This window comes from Vidua chalybeata, chromosome 1, assembly GCF_026979565.1.
Source record: "Vidua chalybeata isolate OUT-0048 chromosome 1, bVidCha1 merged haplotype, whole genome shotgun sequence".
Classification (NCBI taxonomy): Eukaryota; Metazoa; Chordata; class Aves; order Passeriformes; family Viduidae; genus Vidua; species Vidua chalybeata.
This window is the reverse complement of record NC_071530.1, coordinates 148,589,186-148,608,317: the sequence shown is the minus strand read 5'-3', so window position 1 is coordinate 148,608,317 and position 19,132 is coordinate 148,589,186. Positions and strand designations below refer to the sequence as shown.

Sequence of the window (19,132 nt, the reverse complement as noted above, 5' to 3'; positions counted from 1 at the left end):
GCACATTGAAGGATGGCTCTGACAACTCCCACCAATATTCCTCTTTCTTCCCTTTTGGGGATATTTCTGGGTTGTTCAGCAGCCTCTTGGGAAGTTGGGAATTTCAGATAGATTGATAAAGTGTTATTGCAGCTGTTTGATAGGATTTGGCATTTTGGTACCTGGTTCCAATAAATTTTCATGTGTATTATATTTTTATCATCAGTGCTGCTATTTCTGCTTGTTCTCACAAGGAAGAAAAGGCTGTAAATTAGAAAAAAAATTTCCAGAATATTAATTAGAATAAAACAATTATTGAAAATATTAACACTTAATTTTATTAAACAGTAGCTAAATTAGACTTTTTTATTACTATTAACATTAATTAATGTTAATAATTAATGGTAATAATTAAGACTTACAAAATATTAATTATAATTAAAAAGTTTATTGGAATGAACTTTTGCAGTAAGGTTTCTATTTTGCAACTTTCTCACTATTATTTTTTAAGGTTACCAGAAATGCATTTGGTGTATTTCTATCAAATGCATCTGAGGAAATTTGGATTTGAAGGATAGTAGCCAAAAACTGTTCAGTTTTTCTGTGAGAAGTGCCTGTGTTTGCCTGTCTTACAGAGAGGAGAGAGTTCTCCCTCTCAGAGAAGTTCTCAAGGTTAAGTGCTCTTGTTTTGGTCTGTAAACAAGCCACGGAAATGGAATTTCTCCTTTATAATGAACTTAAACCAGTTTAAAATTTTGCTTGCAAATTTGTATCTTAAAGAGGTAATGTCAAGGTAATTTAAAATAATACCACTTTTTTTTTTTTTTTTTTTTTCTTTTTTTTTTTTTTTTTTATGTGAAGGCTTAAAGAACTGAAAAATCTCTGTGGCTTTCTCCACAGAAGTAAATGTGGAAGCTGCAAAGTGAGAATATAGAGAGGTGAACAAGTGCTGTGGGGCTTGATACTGTGCAGGTCAGAATTGTCATGGGACTGCTTCTCTTTAGGATGTACCCTTCTGCTTAGTTCTAGTAAAAAAAAAAAAATCTATTTTTAAAAAGTTTGTTTTTGAAGGATAAGGATATTCTTACAACTGGAGGAGGAGATAAAACCTCTGTGTGAATATATGTATTCTTTGTATATATATTGATATCCATGTATAAATACTAATTTTGATAAACATACAATAATATCATCACTGAAATTGGGCTTTTTTCCCTCCATCTGAACAGCACCCGGCAGTGTCACCTCCTTCTTGATGTCTTCAATGCCTCAGAGCATGAGCTGACCATCAGTGCCAGGAACAATGAAGATTTAATTCTGCACGCCGGAGAGTGTCAGCGGTGAGTGCTGGCACTGCCAGAAGGGCCCAGGTTTAGCCCTATTATTTTTCTGTACACAATTGATGACATTTAGGTGCCTGTTGTTCTTTTTAAATGCTGTACATGTGTCAGAGAACATAAAAGTTTTTCTTTCCTGAAGGTGCATCACTAAGTTTTAGCAATATCTCAATTTATTTGGGCTCTGCATGTAGTGATCCTGGAAATAATGAAATACAAAGCAGTTGGTACTGAGGTATACAGCTCATTTAACTTTTGTAGAGTGTTTGAATGTAATTTCCATGTGCTCTGAATGTAATCCTGGTGTTAAAACCTGATCTGAGTAGTTTGTTACCCTTTCCCAGTTTTAAATTTTCTTTACGTGGTTCCCCAGCCATTTCCTCACTTTTCCTACAAAGAAAACGTCAGGAAAGAAAAATAGAATTGAAGAAAAAGCAATTCCAATCTCTGTGGGAAAATACATTTCAGATCAAGCAGGCTGTTGTGGATATTGATTCTTACAACCTTACTAGAGTGATGTACAGCTCATTATTAACCATTATTTGCCATTACACACCTGCCTCAGAGTCCTGCTGCTGGCTGTAGCCCAGGGTTGCCTGGTTAATCTCCTTCAGGTGATCATTGCATCTGAATTCCAATTTCATCCTGGAAAGGTGATAATATGGAAAAGGAAATCTTGCTTTTGGACTCCCTGCACTGCTCTCTTCTCTGGGAGAGTTGTGCTGCACTCTTTAAGGCCTGCAGCTGAGAAACTTGGTTAAAGAGAGATGTTTTCATGTCTGCAAATCCCTGGATGAATATTAAGTTCAAAGTCAAACCACGTTAATTGCAAGGAATGCAGCTGTCAAAAAGAATTACAGAATAGGTAAAATAGCAGTACATTTGGAATGCTTTTTGCTTTGGTAATTCCCAAAGCACAACCAAGTGGAAACGTGTTGACTCAAACTCAGGTTGAATTTTATTTTACCAAGCAATGGACAAAAACAGCAGTAACATACAGAACTTCTTCCTTTTATTTGGAAAGAATTGCCTTTTTTCTTTTTTAAAAAGCAGTCTAGACAGTCACCAAAATATTACTGTTCCTATCTATATTGTTTTATAATTTTATTTTATGCCTTCTGTTTTTTTTTTTTTTTTTGCATTGTTTGTGTAGTTTTCAAACTCCTTGAAATTTTTCATTCCCAGTTTTTGGGACACTATATAAGAGATAGAAGTTAAGCTACAAATCGGGTTATAAAATTTCTTTGCATCCCTTTGATTGAATTTTATTTTCCTATGGATTTAAATCTAAATTTAACTATCCTTAAATCATTACATTGTAATGGATATAAACTCTTTCAGTAAGTCTTTTGAAACAGTCATTTGTCAAAGGAGATTGTATATGTGTTGCAGGTATTTAAACCTTTAAAGTTATTTTTATTCTTATTGCCAAATACATTTTTCATGTTGGTTAGAAATTGCACAGTTTTCCATTGGTTCTAAACTCATTTATTATCTGTTTCTTGAAGGTAAGTGCTTTTTATGGTAAAACTGTGCAAATGGCTCCTATGTTGCTATGACTTTTAATTTTTATTCCAATAGATCTACTACAGAAAAGCAGGTGAAACATACACTAGGCTTTAAAATGAGCTTCCCACTCCTAGGAAAAGGCTTTTGTTGCTCTTTGGGGGAAAATAAAAGAAAAGAAAAAAAAAAAAAAAGGAGAAATCTTTTCCCTTTTTAAGCAATGGCTCCAGATCTTTGCTTTTTAATACAGGGCAGGCAGTCCCTGGAATCTGCTTTTGAACCAAGGTTTTCAACCCAAATATACAAAGCTTTTCAACACATCCCTCTTTTAGAGTCTCCTTTTAGAATTTTTTTGCTTTGGATATCAGTTGTTATTAGTACCTGACTAATATTTCAAGAGAGGCTTTTCAATCAAGTTCATGGTTTCTTTCATTTTCCCTGTACCTTTTTTGATGCTGCCCTCATTCTTAATGTTTGCCTCATTCCACCTTTATTTAGATAACGACTTTTTGCCAGCTTTGGTCACTTTCTCTTCCTTTTGTAATTTACTCTGTCTCCATTCATCACCCTCACTTTGAAATCTCCCATCCTGACAGAGTGGAGGCAGCAGGAAATTGTTTTCTTTGTCCCTTTTGTTATTGCTGGGGACTGTAAGTGTTTTCATATTCTCTGCCTCCAGACCCACAAAGAAGGATAATACTACATCCTGCTTACTCTGGCCTCTTTTGCTTCCCACTTGGGATGTTTAGAAAGTAAAATAACTTGGAAATTTTGATGTGCTGCTTCTCTTCTCCACATTACAGAGTGGTCACTGTAGAATGTAAGTTTTTCCCTCCTGAGAGGGAATTTGCAGGGAATTCTTGCATTGCCCCCATGGAAAATGAGGAATGTTGATGGAAGTTCTTGGGTGCTGCACTTACTAGAACACTCAGTAATATATATTTGATTTATAATGAAGCTGTACAATTGACCATGATCTTGGCAATGGGAAGGATGAGGAGATGGAAATAGAAATGCCAAAAAAGTCTGGGATTGTCAGCAGATCAGTGCTGGCATTGCCAAATCTTTCTGAGCCCATCAAGGGCAGTACCTGGGATCCATTTCTTAGTGTCCACATTATTTGGTGTGTTCCAACCCTATCCTGTTCTCTGTCTTATTTGTATTCATTTAAAATTGATCAAATGTGTAGAATAGTGCACAATATTTTTATTTTAAGGTCTGAAAGGCAATTTGCTTCAATTAACTTAGAGACAGGGCAATAATAGCTGCTACGATAACACTGCATATGTCAGGAAAAACTGATATTATACTACTCAGGAAAAGAGACATCCTTTAGGCCATTAAAAGACTATCTGGAAAATAGATGCCTTTTTCTACTGTAAGATTATTCTGCTGACTAGTGAAAATTATAATTTTAGCTTTCAGAAAAGCTTAAACTTACAATTTGCTGTCCTTTTTAAGCCAATAATTGGGATTATTTACTGTGTGCATTGTAGCTGTTCTTGGAGATACACATAAGCAGTGTTTCTGAGAAGTGACACTCTTCTCCCTCTATTTTAGGATAGAGAAACATTTTGCTCCCTGTTATATTATAGTCAGAAATGATAATTTGGGCTCAGTGATTATTTTGTTCACTTATCTTTCTGTCTTTCATCATTGCTTGTTTTGCAGACAAATGAAAGGATCAGCCTTTTTCCTCCCCTATATCCCAAGATGTTAATTAGAGACTTCATATTCCCATCTCTGCTTTCCACATGACTTGAAATGTTCCTTGGTACCCTATTGTGGGAAAATTAGTGACATGTTTTAGTCTGAGGTCTTTTTTTTTCCCATGAGATTATGATGGAGAGACAAGAGAACCAAGATTTCTTTGGAGTAGAGAAGGAAAAGACAGGAGATTTGCCCTCCCTCTCCTATGAGGTTGGTTGTAGAAAAGAGATGAGCAAGAGTTTTGGACAGTTGTTTGTTGAACTCCTGAAAATAATTTTAGGGTTCATTGCAAAGCTATTAATTAGCTACTCTAATTAATTTTTGCTGCTTTACACCTGCAGGATTTTTTTTTTTTTAACTGTAATATCCACAGGGAAATGCACTGGAGACCTGGTGTCCTGATGAAAAGATGTCAGCCAAGTTACTCTCTGGAAGTTCTGTCTGCAGTCAGTGATGCTGAGGTGCTGGCTATGTCTTCAGCTAATTTAAAATATCACACAGTGGTATCAACATGTTTTGTTCACCTCTCCAGTTGAACATATGATGTGATGGTGAGGGAAGCAAATTCTCTCACGTTTGCTATTGGAAAGCTCAGCCTCCAGAGATTTTTTTCTGGACTAGCTGAGTCTCCAGTTTCTTGAGGAAGAAAAAAGCTGTTTCTTGAAGCAGTCAGCTGCACTGTTGAAGGAGTTTTGCAGTGAGCAAAGTGCAAGTGTTTTGAATGTAATCAGTGGGAAATCTGAGCTTGTTTATCCCAGCAACGAGGTAATCAACAGGTTTTTCTGACATGGAAAAATATAGCAGACAGCTCTTGGAGGGAATTGTATTAATGTCTGTGAACAAAAAAGGGTTGCCACTAGCAGTGATCTGAATTTATTGAAAAACCATAGGTACGGTAATTATTGTGTTTCTTACTTGATTATCAAACCATTAAAATCAAATTTCATGACAGTGCTTATTTATGCCTAAATCACTTCATAATTTATGGTAATAGATGTAATCTCATTGTGTGCCCCAGGATATCTCATTTTGTACCACACACCCTGCCTTGCCTTTCCATCCCCATTCTGTGCACGGTGTGTCTGAAGCACTGGGGGAAGATTGATGGTGGGGAGGGTCTGAGCAGATCAATTCTCTCCTCTGTCCTTGTGGGACAGCACAGCTGAGCTGCTGAAGCCTTCCCCATGTGTGACACTCCACCCCTGGGCTCTGCACATTCACACATTGGATTTTTCAGCCTGTTCTGGCCCTGCTGTGAAGAGCATGGGGATTAAAGCTTGGGATGCCCAGGACAGGACTGGTGTGAGGAGCTGAGAAATGAAGAGCAAACAGGACAGGCCGTGGTAAATGAGGAAATAGTTCTGTTGGTAATTCAAATCAGAGAGGCTTTTCTGCAAAATTTACAAGTCCTGACAAGTGCTGGTGACCCAGGGGATGCTGATGTGAAAGAACATGATGGAATTTTGGCCTTTTCATTTTTTTTTTAATTGGAAGTTGCCTAATTAAAAATAAGCTGAAGAAATATTGCAGTAGCAAAGTCAACACTGAAGTTCAGGCTTCTTTTCTGGGTCAGCAGTTTTACCCTGCCTTTTAGCAGGGTTACAGGGTTAAATGAGTGTGTTTGCATACACATACACTCTACACTAAGTTTTGGTTCTTTTTTTTTGTAGTCAGCAGAATTATAGGTGTTTTGCTCGGTTTTGCTAAGTGAATTTTTGTGTGTATTGACTTCACCCGGTTTGATTTTGTTCTGTCACGTTCTAATGAGACAAGAATAATTGAAGAAAAAAATTATTATTTTCACTTTTATACCTTTTATCCCATAGTCTGGTGTTTCTTTCATCCATGGAAATGAAAGAATTTTTTAAAAGTCCTTTGTGTGCATACTAATTATGAGGGCCATTTCTGCTGCTTAATTATTTGATGTAAATGTGTTGATTAATTGAGCTGTGAAGTCTGTGCAGTGGTACACTGCAATTTCTGCAGTATTAGTTAACAATGCACATTGTGAAAACTCTTTGAAATAAGTCCTCTTTCAAAGGGAGCAAGAATTAAAAATTCTGCCCCATTTTTTGAACCAAAAGTTCCCCCAATAAATTTATAACCCATATGTAAGTAAATGATGATTGTTATTTCTCACAGCTGCCAAGTCACTGTTTAATTTGTGTGTCTGTTTATGACAGGGCATGTTGTCTGTATGGGAGATTAATGATTTTTTCCATACATTGCTGTTACAGTTTATGTTTTAAAGACAAAGCTACTATGATTAAGGCTTTGCCTGCTGTCAAGAGAAAATAAAATTTCACAGCAGTTGCCCTTGGTCTTCATGTTAAATCTATGGCCAGCTGGATATTTCTGAGATACCTTCAAGTCAAATGGTATTAACTAAAACATGAAAATCACCCTTTGTTGTCAGGGCAATAGTTTTTATTTTGTCTCCTATTTGACAGTTGTTTCATACACTTTTAGTTTTTTAAGGCTTGCCTTTTTCAACTAATAGCCAAATCAATCTTTAAACATAGTACATAATTTTGAGTGAATGATTAGTTATTTTCAACAACAAAAAAAAATTGTAAAGGAATTGTTTGGGTAGGAAAGAGTGATACATCTAGCACTGGTCCAGTTCCATAGTATGAACCAGTTATGATGTTCATATTTATTTCAAAGCACTTTGCAAAAACTGGAGATGCTACAGGAGGTTTCTGCAAAAACTACAGAATGGCAAAATAGCAAACAATAATTAAAAAAAGCAAAGAGCAATAGAAGAAGTAATAAAGAGAAGTTTCAGGTTTGGACTGCTTTGTAGCTGAAACACTTAAGGAATCCATTTGCATCCCATGAAAACCAGGTGCTCTTTTGAGGCCCCTTCCAGGCGTGTCCCTGCCTGGTCCTGGTTCCTTTGTAAGGGGTGAAGGCTGGGAGTTGATCACAGGGATCCTCAGTGTGACTGCACTGCAAAACCCAAATGTGATCTGTGAACAGGAGAGGCAGACAGAAAGAGGAAATGATAGGAGGGAATTTTGATATTCAGTTCAGGTCACAGACACAGGACAAAGAGGAGATGAGATGGGAGAAGACACAGGTGAGTGGTGAAAATAAAAGCCTTTGACTTTGGTTTGACAAGTGCAGTAAAATTTAAAGGCATTATTAATGCATTGTATGAGGTGGGGACAGAGGAGGGCTCTCCTATAAAGGTTAAGAGAAGTGAACATAGGAATAAAAAATGAACTTTGAGCTGAATGCATCTAGAAATGAAGAGATTTCAAGGCTTCAGGCATTATCAGACCGTCTCCCTCATGGAGAAGGGGAGGCAAAGACTTTCACAAAGGCTGGTACTGAGGTGTCCTCTATGGAATTGCCAAAGACCTGCCTGCAGCTGCCACACTTCCCATCTGGAAGGCCTTTTCCAGTGCTCTATCCCCATAATTGATGGTGAAAACAAATGCAGGTTGTAGGTTTTACAGCAATATGTTCCTGTTCCTCTCCCTGTCCTGTTCCCAATATCATCCTGTTCTTCTGAACAGTTAGGATGTGTTTCCATAGGGAATGTGCAGACAATCTATTTCCTATGATTTGCATTTGAATTCAGCATTTGTTTCTGTCAAGAAATGTGTATTTGAGGTGAACTTTCCTTCTCCAGCTGCTGGTATGAAGAGCTTCCTTTGGGTCAGCTTTCTCAGACTTGTCTGAGAAAAGGGGATTATTTCTCCTCTTTCTTTCCATCCCTTCCCAAAACTCAGTTTAAGAATTGTATCAACCCTGGGATACTGCACTGGGTAGGCACCTCTTTTGGTATTACATGACTTTCCATAAGATTCTTTTTCTTTTCCCACTTCTTCAGTTGCCTTTTCCTAAATCACAGGTGACTAACTCACTGGATCTAGCCTGCATGGCAGTTTTTCTGACCTCTCTGAACATTGCCTTGGCCTCAGAAGACCCAATTTGCACTATTTATAATATTTTGTGTATGCAGCTGGGGAAACAGGAGCTTTGTGAGCTCAAGCCAAGTTTGTCTCTGACAGGATTTATTAAGTTTAATAGGGTACAACATAAATGTGGCTGGATAGTTTGGCCCTTATACAAAATATCACACAGATGTAGCACGAGTTTGCTGTTCCAGTTTTAAATGAGCTATAAATCACTCAAAATCCAGACTAGTCATCTTCATTTTCCCCTTAAATCCTAAGTAGATTACAGGTTGTAGGACTTGCAGGGTTCAAAAGCTGTTTTTTGAAAAAAGTCAGAGTAATTGATTTCAGGATTCAGATTTAGAATTTTTTTGTTTTTAAAACAACTTTTTTTCTTTTCTCATAGAAGAAGCCAGTCTTTTTCCTTCCTTAATTTATTCAATACTTGAAAAAAAATTATTTCTTTATTGAAATTTTTGGGTGCTAAGCACAGTTGTGGAAGCATTTGACAAAGTGCAGGTCTGTTAAAATTGACTGAAGTGCTAATACTTTTTAATTGGGTTTTTATTTTTGTGCAAGGAATGTGGAAGAAAATAAAGAATGTAAGAAAAATCATAATTGTTTATTTTGTTAGATAACAATGGAGCAACAAGCTAAACATGAGAAGGAAGTCACAGTTGAAATGAATTCTGTTTGCCCTTAATTCACACATATTCAAACCAATAAATTCAGAGTGTAGTTTTAGAAAATTATGCTACAAAATTGATGGGTGATAGAAAAAAATGGGGGATGAAGGTGAACATTATCAACCTTTCACTGTGAATTAATCTCCCTGCTAGAATAAAATACAAAAATAGCAATATTCCCAGGAATAAAACATTCCATGGAACTTTGGGGTTTCTCCTTTTTCCAGTACTCCTCTGAACACTGAAGGAGAAAGGAAAGTTGTATTAATCAACATAGTGTTTTTTCTCCCCACGTTTGTCTGTATTTCTGTGAGACAGATACTTAATCAAAATTTCTGCTTTGTCTCAAACCTGCCCTGTGGTCAGCACACCTGAGATATTCTGTCTCTCCCCGTGAAATCCATGTCAGAAACTTGGGAGTCCTGAGTGAAACGATGGCAGACAACCACGAGGCAGAAAGAGGTGCCCTCCACAGGAGCTCTGACCAGTGGGGGAGTGCATTTGTGCAGCTCCAGCACAGCTGGCACAGCCCAGATTTCTGTCAGACTTGCCTTGCAGTGTGAATTCAAGGCAGGCTGCGAAGATTGTTGTTGCAGAGGTTGTTTCAGAATTCTTTCTTACCCAGTGGGATGCAGCAGTGCCCAAGGCAGGGCAGGCAGGGGAGCTGCCCTGAGCTCTGTGCCTGGATGGGAGCAGCAATGCAAAGAATAATTTACTTGCCTGGTGCTGTGCTGTGAGCGTGGGGCTTCATGGCTGTCACCAAATGACACAAGCAAAAACGACACACCACAGCCTTGGTCATGATGAAGAGACTAATTTATTTTTTCTGACTCCAATCTTTTATAGTTCTCAAAAGGTGCCAGTGGATTGGAGGGTGAACGTGCCACCTCTCCAACGACACTGGACAAACTACCTGTACATCAAATTTCTCCGCCTCTATGAAAGAATGCAAAACAATAGGTTGTTTACAGAAAGTTGTGTGAGAAAGTTCTCTACAAGAATGTAAACTCAGAAGGCTTTAGAAAACTCTTGATAACCAGGGCGACAATGGCCAACTTCCACGGCCAACTTCCAGGCTTGAGTGGATACTTCCAGAGGAACTCCCAACCTACACTATTCCTTGATTTGAAAATCTACCAACTTACTGGTAAACTTGTTTGTTCTTCCAAAGCCAGCAGTGTTATGGGCATTTGTCCATAGGAGCTGATTCCTCTGATGCTTTCTTTTGTCCTCCAAGACTTTCTGTCATTCCAAAATTTGTCCTAATCTGTCTTGGGTTTTTTTTTTTACCCTTCTCTGGAGGACAATTTTTTTTTCCTTAGCCTTTTTTCCTTGTTTTTTCTGCTGTTATAGATGGCCTAGTGCCACTTTTTTTGGTAAGGATTTGACCTCTAACTCATGTCTTACTTTAAATAGCATATTATTGTGAGCAATGTGAATTTGCACAGTCCTCCTCCATAGGTTGAGTTAAGTGCAATACTTTTTCTGCTCATTGTCACCTAAACCTGGTGCCTTGTATGTTCATCTAACAGATGAAAAAACTCTGTGGAATTCATTTGTCTAATAAATTGCTCTATTATGATATTGGGACACTTGGACATAAGGAGTGAAGGGTATCTGGGTGCACTTAGACTCTTTAGAGATTTCAGGACAAAGTGGTGAAGGTAACTGAATATTTTAGTCCATTTCCCGATTAACCATTGTCTTTATTTTTTGTGGAAAAGCTCCCTAACACATTTCAGGTCATTTTTTGTTTATGCTGCCAGTAAGAGACCGAGCTTTTGGGTGTAGCTGCAGCTCCAGCTCACACCTGGTTTGATCGATATCTGTAGATAAATAGATTAATTTAGACCACAGCACTCCCTGTATTGAGGAGCACTTGGCTGTGCTTTGTGGCTGTGGTGACACGGTGGCTGCGCTAATGGGATGAAAGAAGATTGTCTTGAGTGGCTGCCAGTTATGTCTGCCTTAATGGCCAGAGGATTTATGAAAGTTACACTCAGATGTTGCCCAGATTTGGCTTCCTGCCTGCTCTCTGATGTTCTGTAAAAGATCACGAGGGTGCAGCATGGATTTCCTGAAGTTGGAAATTAAAATATACAATTTCTATTAATTTGTTTTAGATGATCAAAAGTATAATTAAAACAGCTGGTTTGTGAGTATTTCCTTCAAAGAGAACACTCATTTAAAATTAGTGCTTCATCAGCTTGAATTTACTCCTTACTCTTGACATCCATTTAATTTTGGCTTCATTAACTGGAAACAAAAGCTAAAACAACAGTGATTTGAAAAGATCACTGAAAGATGTTAAGTAAATGCTGTAGTATAGAAAGCCAACCTTTATGACATTTTCATTTTGCAGTTACAAATGTGTCAACAGATACTGATTTGGAAATTCTGTTTTCTTCCCCCCTCACCAATGCCACCATAATAACTGGGATCACAGGCAAAAAGTTGAAGCCTTCTTTGAAATAATGGAAAGATTTATAGGTCCTGAATTAAAAATAACCAAACCAGTATTCTTCTAAGTTTGAATACAATTTGTGATTTGCCCTATAAAAGTGTCTAATCTTGGCAGGGAACAGGTGCATGTAAATTCTGTAATCTTTCTCCTTCAACCTCTTTTTCTGTCCTCTCTAGCCCACTCTTCTAGTGAGAGCTTTGCCATGTTTGAGGTTTTCAAAAATGCACATTCTTTCTAATTCTTCATAACAATGAAGAATTCTGCTCTAGTCTTGGATTTTTGAAGTATAATTGACAATCCTGAAATGAGATCACTGGGAATTGTTTGATTTCCTGGCCCTCAGTGGGAGAGCAACTCTCAGTCTGGGTTGTGTGGTACCTTGATTTCTGCCTAGTGCAGGAGGTGTGTTTAAAACCTCCACATATACAGTTACCAAATTTCTCCTTATCTTATATGGTACTATCAGGCTATGAAAGATCCTGACTTCATGGAAACATTCCAGATTTGATATGTCAAATAATAAATAAGTACTCTTAGGAAAGAGGGTGACTTGTGCTGAAGAAGGTTATTTGCATGTTTATTTCAGATTTATGTTTACATCTGCATCCAGTAAGTTTGCTGAACTAGGAAGGAGTAAACAGGGCTTTGTGCAGGGAAGGTGTAGCTCATAAATCCATTGAAGTTCTGGTCAGGAATGAACAGGCTTCTGGGTGAGGAGGGTCTAATTCATGTCATTCTTGACATGGGAAGGAGTTCTCCACCAGAAGCTGATAGAGAACCCAAGCTGCCCTGGGATAGGAAGGGAAAGTTATTAATTAGTTAAGAAAGGGAGTAATAACTTGTAGATCTCAGGTCCTCACTGGAGCCCCTCTGGAATGTGGGCTGGGCCCTGAATTGCTCAGCTGTGTTTGGAACTGTGTTGGAAGAGGAGTGAGCAGAGGGCTGGGAAGGTCCCTGGTACTGGACTGTGAAGGAGGGAGCTGATGTGAGGAGTTAGAGAGGACAAGATGATGAAATGTCAGGTGAACTTCAGTCTTAATAAATCCAAAGTGATGAACAGGGTGGAAAAAAAATCTGAGCTTTAAATAGTGGATGATGAGCTCAGGGCTGCCTTTTACCTCTTAGGAATTGGATCCAGGTTTTAATACATCTGTGAAAATCCTACCTCTGTCTTAGAAGTAGTTGAATACTAAACAAGGATCTTTTTGAGCAGAATGTTTTGTATCAGCATTGGGCAGGATGTTTTCACTTCTTTGGAATGATCTCACCAAATGTGAAGATGATACTTGAAAACTATTTGAGTTGAAAGGAAGTGCTAGGAAAAAAATATTTGCAAAAGGGAACCTGTTATGAGAGAGGAATCCAATGTTACACTTGAGGGAAAAAAAGAGAAGATAAAAGCAAGCACACATTGTGAATAGAAGAATGAAGTATTAAAGTATTTCAAGTTTAATAGTCTGAGATGATTGATAGTATATTTTTTTTCCCTCACTCAATTACAGGATAAAACTTTGCTGGTTGGTGTAACTGTTGTTAAAGTGGTTAAATGGAAACTTGTTTATTGATTCTTGTCTTCACAAACTGAATTATTTACTTCTTGGTTAAGATTTTGCTGTTGTCCACAGATTTTTTCCTGACTCCTAACCTGATGGTTTCTGGAGTGTTCCCACACATGCAGTTGTTGCAGGATTTGCACTGCTGAGGAGAGGAGCTGGTTGGAGGCTGTTTATAGTAGATTATTTTGGGATAGAATAGAGATTTTCCTCACCAATGGCAGGTGCTCTTCTGGGTGCTTCAAATACTCTGTTTCTCCTGTCCCCTGTTGCTTATTCTCCTCTTCAGAGTTTTCTTTCCCTTGAATTGTGCTGATTCCAAGCAGGTGGTTTTAGGTCTGTGCTTTAACTGAGAGGGGAAGGCACTGGACAAGCAGGAGAGCAACTTTTGCTTTAATATTTTTAGTCAGCTGAAAGAGATGACACAACAAAACATTTATAATCTGGATAAATTCAGGTATTTGTTGCAACTAGATAAACTCAGTGTAGCAGAACAGAGTTGGGCCAGTGGTTTAGTGTGCCTTTCATAGAATGAAAATGTTTTTTTTTTTTTTTCTTCTTGTCAGTGTAAGTCTCCAGAAACAAAGCTTCTTTTAGAAAGAATCTACTGAGTCATTGCTTGCATGACAAAACTTTTCTCTCTGACTCCTGCTCTAACAGTTTACTAGGTCAGGAGTATTTTTCCTGAAGTATTTATTCATTGTCTTTTTTAAAAAAAGTTGAACCTGAAATGTGTGTCAGCTCTGCAGAACACATGGCAGAATATTAATTTTGTTAATAGTAGGCTGTGAAATGTGTGGTAAAATCCCAGCCAGGGAATTATCTCAGCTAAAACCTTTTCCTTTGACAAGTGAGGGCCTAACATATAAATTATACTCACCACCAAAGTTTCCTTCCAGGGTTACTTCATCAGGGAACCTTCTCAGCCCTATCTTTTATATCAAAATTGAGTTAATGAGTTGTGCATCTCCTGATGAGTTGGCAGAGCTTTTGCAGCTTCAAGGAGATCTAACACCTGCTAATATCAATGCAAAAGCTTGGCTGCAAAGTTGCCAAACCCACATTTAACCTATTTAAATCACAAGCTACCATTGATCTGGTTTTCACAGTGTGTTCTCCTGAGTGCTTTAGGCTTAGATGTATTACTTAAAGCAAGATTTTAGTATTTAATTTGCAGTGTTTAAAGGGAGAGAAGCTGCCTCTTTAGCATTGAGAAAGGTAAAAAAAAAATGCAGTTTAGTAATTTATTGCTAATTAAGAAGAGGCATGAATAGGATTCTTTTACTGCATGAAGATTCAGTTTGGTATGAAGAAAACCAGGCTGATCAAGAAGAAAACTACAAGTGGAAAGCTGCAGGGAAGTGTGTCTGTGTGAGCAGTGAGGGTGGGAGCAGGGGCTGACACTGGTGTGAACCACTCCTGTGCTCCAGCACAGCTGAGTTACCACTGACAGCTGACCCAGGCTTTGGGGAAGGGTGATGGTGCCCAGGTTTGAGGCTGGGGGTGCTGTTGAACAAACCTTTCCATTCAGTGTGTAGCTTGAAATTGTAGAAATGTGGAATGGTTTGGGTGGGAAGGGACCTTCAGGATCATCCACTGCCAATCCCTGCTCAAGGACACCTTCCACTACCTCAGCTGGCTCCAAGCCCTGTCCAGCCTTGAACACTTCCAGGGATGGGGCATCCACAGCTTCTCTGGGCAACCTGTGCCAGAACCACCCTCATCATAAAAGCCACCTTCCTGACATCCAATTTAAATCTGCCCTCTTCCCACTTAAAACCACTGTCCTGTCACTGCAGGCCGTGGTCAAAATTCTCTCTCAGGTTTTCTCACTTCCTTTTAGGTACTGGAAGGTGCTCTAAGGTCTCCCTGGAGCCTTCCCTTCTCCAGGCTGGACATTCCCAGCTCTCCCAGCCTGGCTCCAGGGCAGAGGGGCTCCAGCCCTGGGAGCATTTCCATGGCCCTCATTGGAGCCCCTTGAGCAGGTCTCAGGTCTCTCTGGTGCTGGGGAGCCCAGAGCTGGCTGCAGCACTCTGACAGGTACCCAGGAGTTGCTGCAGCACACATTTTATTATTTCTTCACTGTCCTGAAGTGTGTTATTTAGGGTCCTGATGGGAACTGTGTCAGTTTGTGTGTACTGTAACAAGTTAATCCGAGCCTGTCCTTAATGAGGGTGCTTGCAGTGGCAGTGACAGCCCAGATTTGAAATAGACTTTGTTTGTAAACACTGGAAATTAAATGAACTTCGTGTAAAAGAAAGAGAAACCTTATTTTTTTTAAGCCGTTCACTCTTGAGTACTTGTCTGTGTGTATTTGGAGAAAATACCAAACATAAATTTGAGATAGTTTCCATCTAGTAAAATACATTTTTTTAATGATAACAACTGCACATTGTATTGGCAAATAAGAGAATTTATGGAAGATCTTTCACAAACATTTTTCTTGTTTTCTTACTCTAAACCTGTGTCTATATCATTTTTCTAGATAAAAACCTTTCACTCCTTGGAGTTTTTGGGTGACTTGTGAGTTGAATTTATTTTGCAAAGAGTAGGCAAAGTGTGGGTAATGTTTGTAAATCTAACCTGTTCACTTTGGATAAATCTTACACTGAGATCTTAACAGTTCAGTGATGAAGGAGTGGGGAAAAAATAAAAAAATTGAAAAAATACACATATTAAAGCTACTTGAGTAGCAATTTATTTTCCTGCAGCTCTTTGAAAAAAGGGAGCAGGGAAGGAAAATGTCTTTAAATAGCCTGTTGGGCTGCTGCTGCTGCATCTACTTGCTTGTGTGACAGGTACTGCATTTCTCATTAGAGGTACCTTGCAAGGGCCCATGGTCACCATAGTAACTATCTTGGAGCATTATACCTTAAATTTATCCTGACAAAGGTTACTGTGGCAATTCCTCAATTCTTACTAATTGGCTTTTTTTTTTTTTTTTTTAATTTCCTTTTTTTGCTGCTGCTATTTTTAACTCATCCCCTCCTCCTCCATTTAAGTTCCAGATCCTTAGTGGAATGAATTAGCAGAATTAGTGAGAAAATGCTTTACAGGTAGGACTAATTGGCAGCTAAACTCTGTTGTGCTCCTCAGTGTGAAAAAACGAATCTAAATCATAACTTCCAGTGGTAGCTAAAAGGTTATCAGATTTAGCCTCCAAATGTTTTGATATGAAACAATATCAGTGCTCTTGAGACACGGGTTTGGTTCGTGCAGACTTCTACTATTATTATCAAATATTAGTCACGTTGTTTATTAGCAGATATTACTACCAGCAGAGATAGAGGGAAATAAGCCATATCCTGAAGAGCTGAAAAGCTAATTTAAAGTAAGCCTCTAATAAACAGAAGAGTTGCCTTGTGCTGAGCTATATTGGTACCTGGGACAGGTGCTATATTGGTACAGATGCAGCTACCTGGCATCTGCTGGTGCAGCAGGTTGAATTAAAAGTTATTCATAGGCTGATGGTATCATTGTTTAATTTCCTGTAGGTGTATTAGAGGATGACTGCTGCACTTCCAGTGGCTGAGAAGTGGAAATTTAATTGCTGGATTGACTGCAGTTCCATTTTCCAGGCCCAGGATGGAGAGAGCAGTGACCTGATGAGCCCTCCCAGGGTGCTCATTCCACGGGCACAGGGCAGCAGAGAGAAGTCTGAGCTGGAATGGGGCTGGCAGGCATTGCCACTGCTCTTCAGTTCTGCCGAGCAGGGAAATGGGATTGCAGTTATGGGTACAAAATGTGGCCTTAAAGACAGCAACAAAGTGAGAGGACATCAGAACATGCCAGTGAGGAAAGGAAAGGAAAGGAAAGGAAAGGAAAGGAAAGGAAAGGAAAGGAAAGGAAAGGAAAGGAAAGGAAAGGAAAGGAAAGGAAAGGAAAGGAAAGGAAAGGAAAGGAAAGGAAAGGAAAGGAAAGGAAAGGAAAGGAAAGGAAAGGAAAGGAAAGGAAAGGAAAGGAAAGGAAAGGAAAGGAAAGGAAAGGAAAGGAAAGGAAAGGAAAGGAAAGGAAAGGAAAGGAAAGGAAAGGAAAGGAAAGGAAAGGAAAGGAAAGGAAAGGAAAGGAAAGGAAAGGAAAGGAAAGGAAAGGAAAGGAAAGGAAAGGAAAGGAAAGGAAAGGAAAGGAAAGGAAAGGAAAGGAAAGGAAAGGAAAGGAAAGGAAAGGAAAGGAAAGGAAAGGAAAGGAAAGGAAAGGAAAGGAAAGGAAAGGAAAGGAAAGGAAAGGAAAGGAAAGGAAAGGAAAGGAAAGGAAAGGAAAGGAAAGGAAAGGAAAGGAAAGGAAAGGAAAGGAAAGGAAAGGAAAGGAAAGGAAAGGAGTTCTCAGCTTTTCAGTGAGGTGCAGCACACAGATGCATGTTCAACCACTGTTCTGCACTCAGCCCATCTCTGTGTGGCAGAGTTCACCCAAAGCTGCAGCCAGCAGTCACTTGATCTTTTCCTTCTTTTTGAAATGTAAAAGAAGAATTCTTCTTTTCAAAAACTTCCCAACCTTTAAACACTGAGCTTTCTCACTGTAATATCAATTCAGTCCTGATGTAGATCAGCACTTAAGTTTAGCACAAGGCAAGCTCAGAACATATGAGATGTTTATTCAGTGTTGACTCTGAAGCACCAAGGATGATGCATTCAATTGCTTTGAAGTCCAAGAATCATGCACTAGAACTGGTTAGAACAATTTCATTTTCTTCCTATGCTTCCTCAGCAAAATTTACAAGGGCTGTAATTTCATGCCTGGGAATGGGAATTTGCTACAAAGTTAGAAATTTTAAAAATAATTAAATAATGGAGGCCTGGGAATTACATACATCCTCAAGGGCTGTGCAGGGCTGTGTTTCTTTTGCCATTGTTTTTTTCCTGTATATAACTTCGAGCAGAAGCCTCTTTTACAATATAAAACAAACAAACAAAAATAAAAACCCAGAGTCTGGAAGACTGTCATTGACTTCCAGCAATTTTAATTCTTCTTTAGCATGAAGGATAAGATGAAGGATTTTTCTGTGCTAAGTAGATGGACAGGATTTATATCTTGTTGACAGTAAGTCTGCCTTTCATGTAATTTAAAATGAAGCTAGCAGAGCTTTGTGGGATCCAAAATTTGTATTTTGACACTGTGAAGCCAGTTCAATGGGCTTTGTAGAGCCCTCATTCTCTTCCCTGAGGTTTTGGATGCTACAGTTCCTGACACACTGTTGAGCTTTCCAGATTTTTCTGTATTCTTCATTTGGAATGTCTGAACAGGAACAGAATTGAGAGCTGGCATTTTGCTCATTTTTTGGAAACTTTGGTCATTTCATCTAACGGACGACCTGGGATAACAAAGTCCCTCTCACATGTTTTTTTTTTTTTTTTTATCCACATGCTGTGAGTATGTTATTAAGAAAGAGATGTAAGGTGTGATTTGGAGCCTGAGAGACCAAGGAGGGAGTGATATTCTGGGCAGGAAAGGGCCAAGAGCAAGAGCACAATCTGCTTTTCTGGGTTTGTGGTGAGTGCTGAATTCACTGCCCTGGCAGCTGCTGAACCTGCACTGCCTGAGTGGAGATGGAAATAGAGTGGGACCTGAGCTGGGTATTGGATAGAGCATCTTCAAGGCTTCAAGAAGTTTTTATTTGAAATACATCAGCAATGTTGATGTGAAATTAAAATGAAGACTTGCAGTCATGTAGAAATTTGCAACGTTGTTCAAGACAAAGAATTTCTTCCAGTGGTCTGTCCTGGAAATACCTGAGCCCTGTTGGAAATCTGAAATTAAATGTGGGTTGAATAAAACAGCATTCACATGCTGTGATAATTTTTCAAGCTTTTGAGGCACTTAAACTTTAATTTTATGCAGCAAATTATACTCATTTGCTGCTTAGATTTTGTAGCTGAACACCTACTGAAGGTTTTTTTCTTATTCTGTTGACTTTTATATTGTGTTGACTATGACTTTTTGACTATGGTTTTTGTTCTTCTCAGCAGTTTTATATCTTCATTTTGATCATAGA

The 19,132-nt window shown here is 38.7% G+C and overlaps 1 protein-coding gene across 2 annotated transcripts in view; it reads left to right on the top strand.

Annotated features, from left to right (window-relative positions):
* TRAPPC9 (trafficking protein particle complex subunit 9) overlaps window positions 1-19,132 on the top strand; it is a 451,119-nt gene that overhangs the window by 161,857 nt on the left and 270,130 nt on the right. For both annotated transcript variants that reach the window (XM_053951519.1, XM_053951609.1), the window contains exon 19: window positions 1,209-1,319. In XM_053951519.1, coding sequence (XP_053807494.1) covers window positions 1,209-1,319 — 111 coding nt within the window. The remainder of the gene's footprint in view (window positions 1-1,208; window positions 1,320-19,132) is intronic.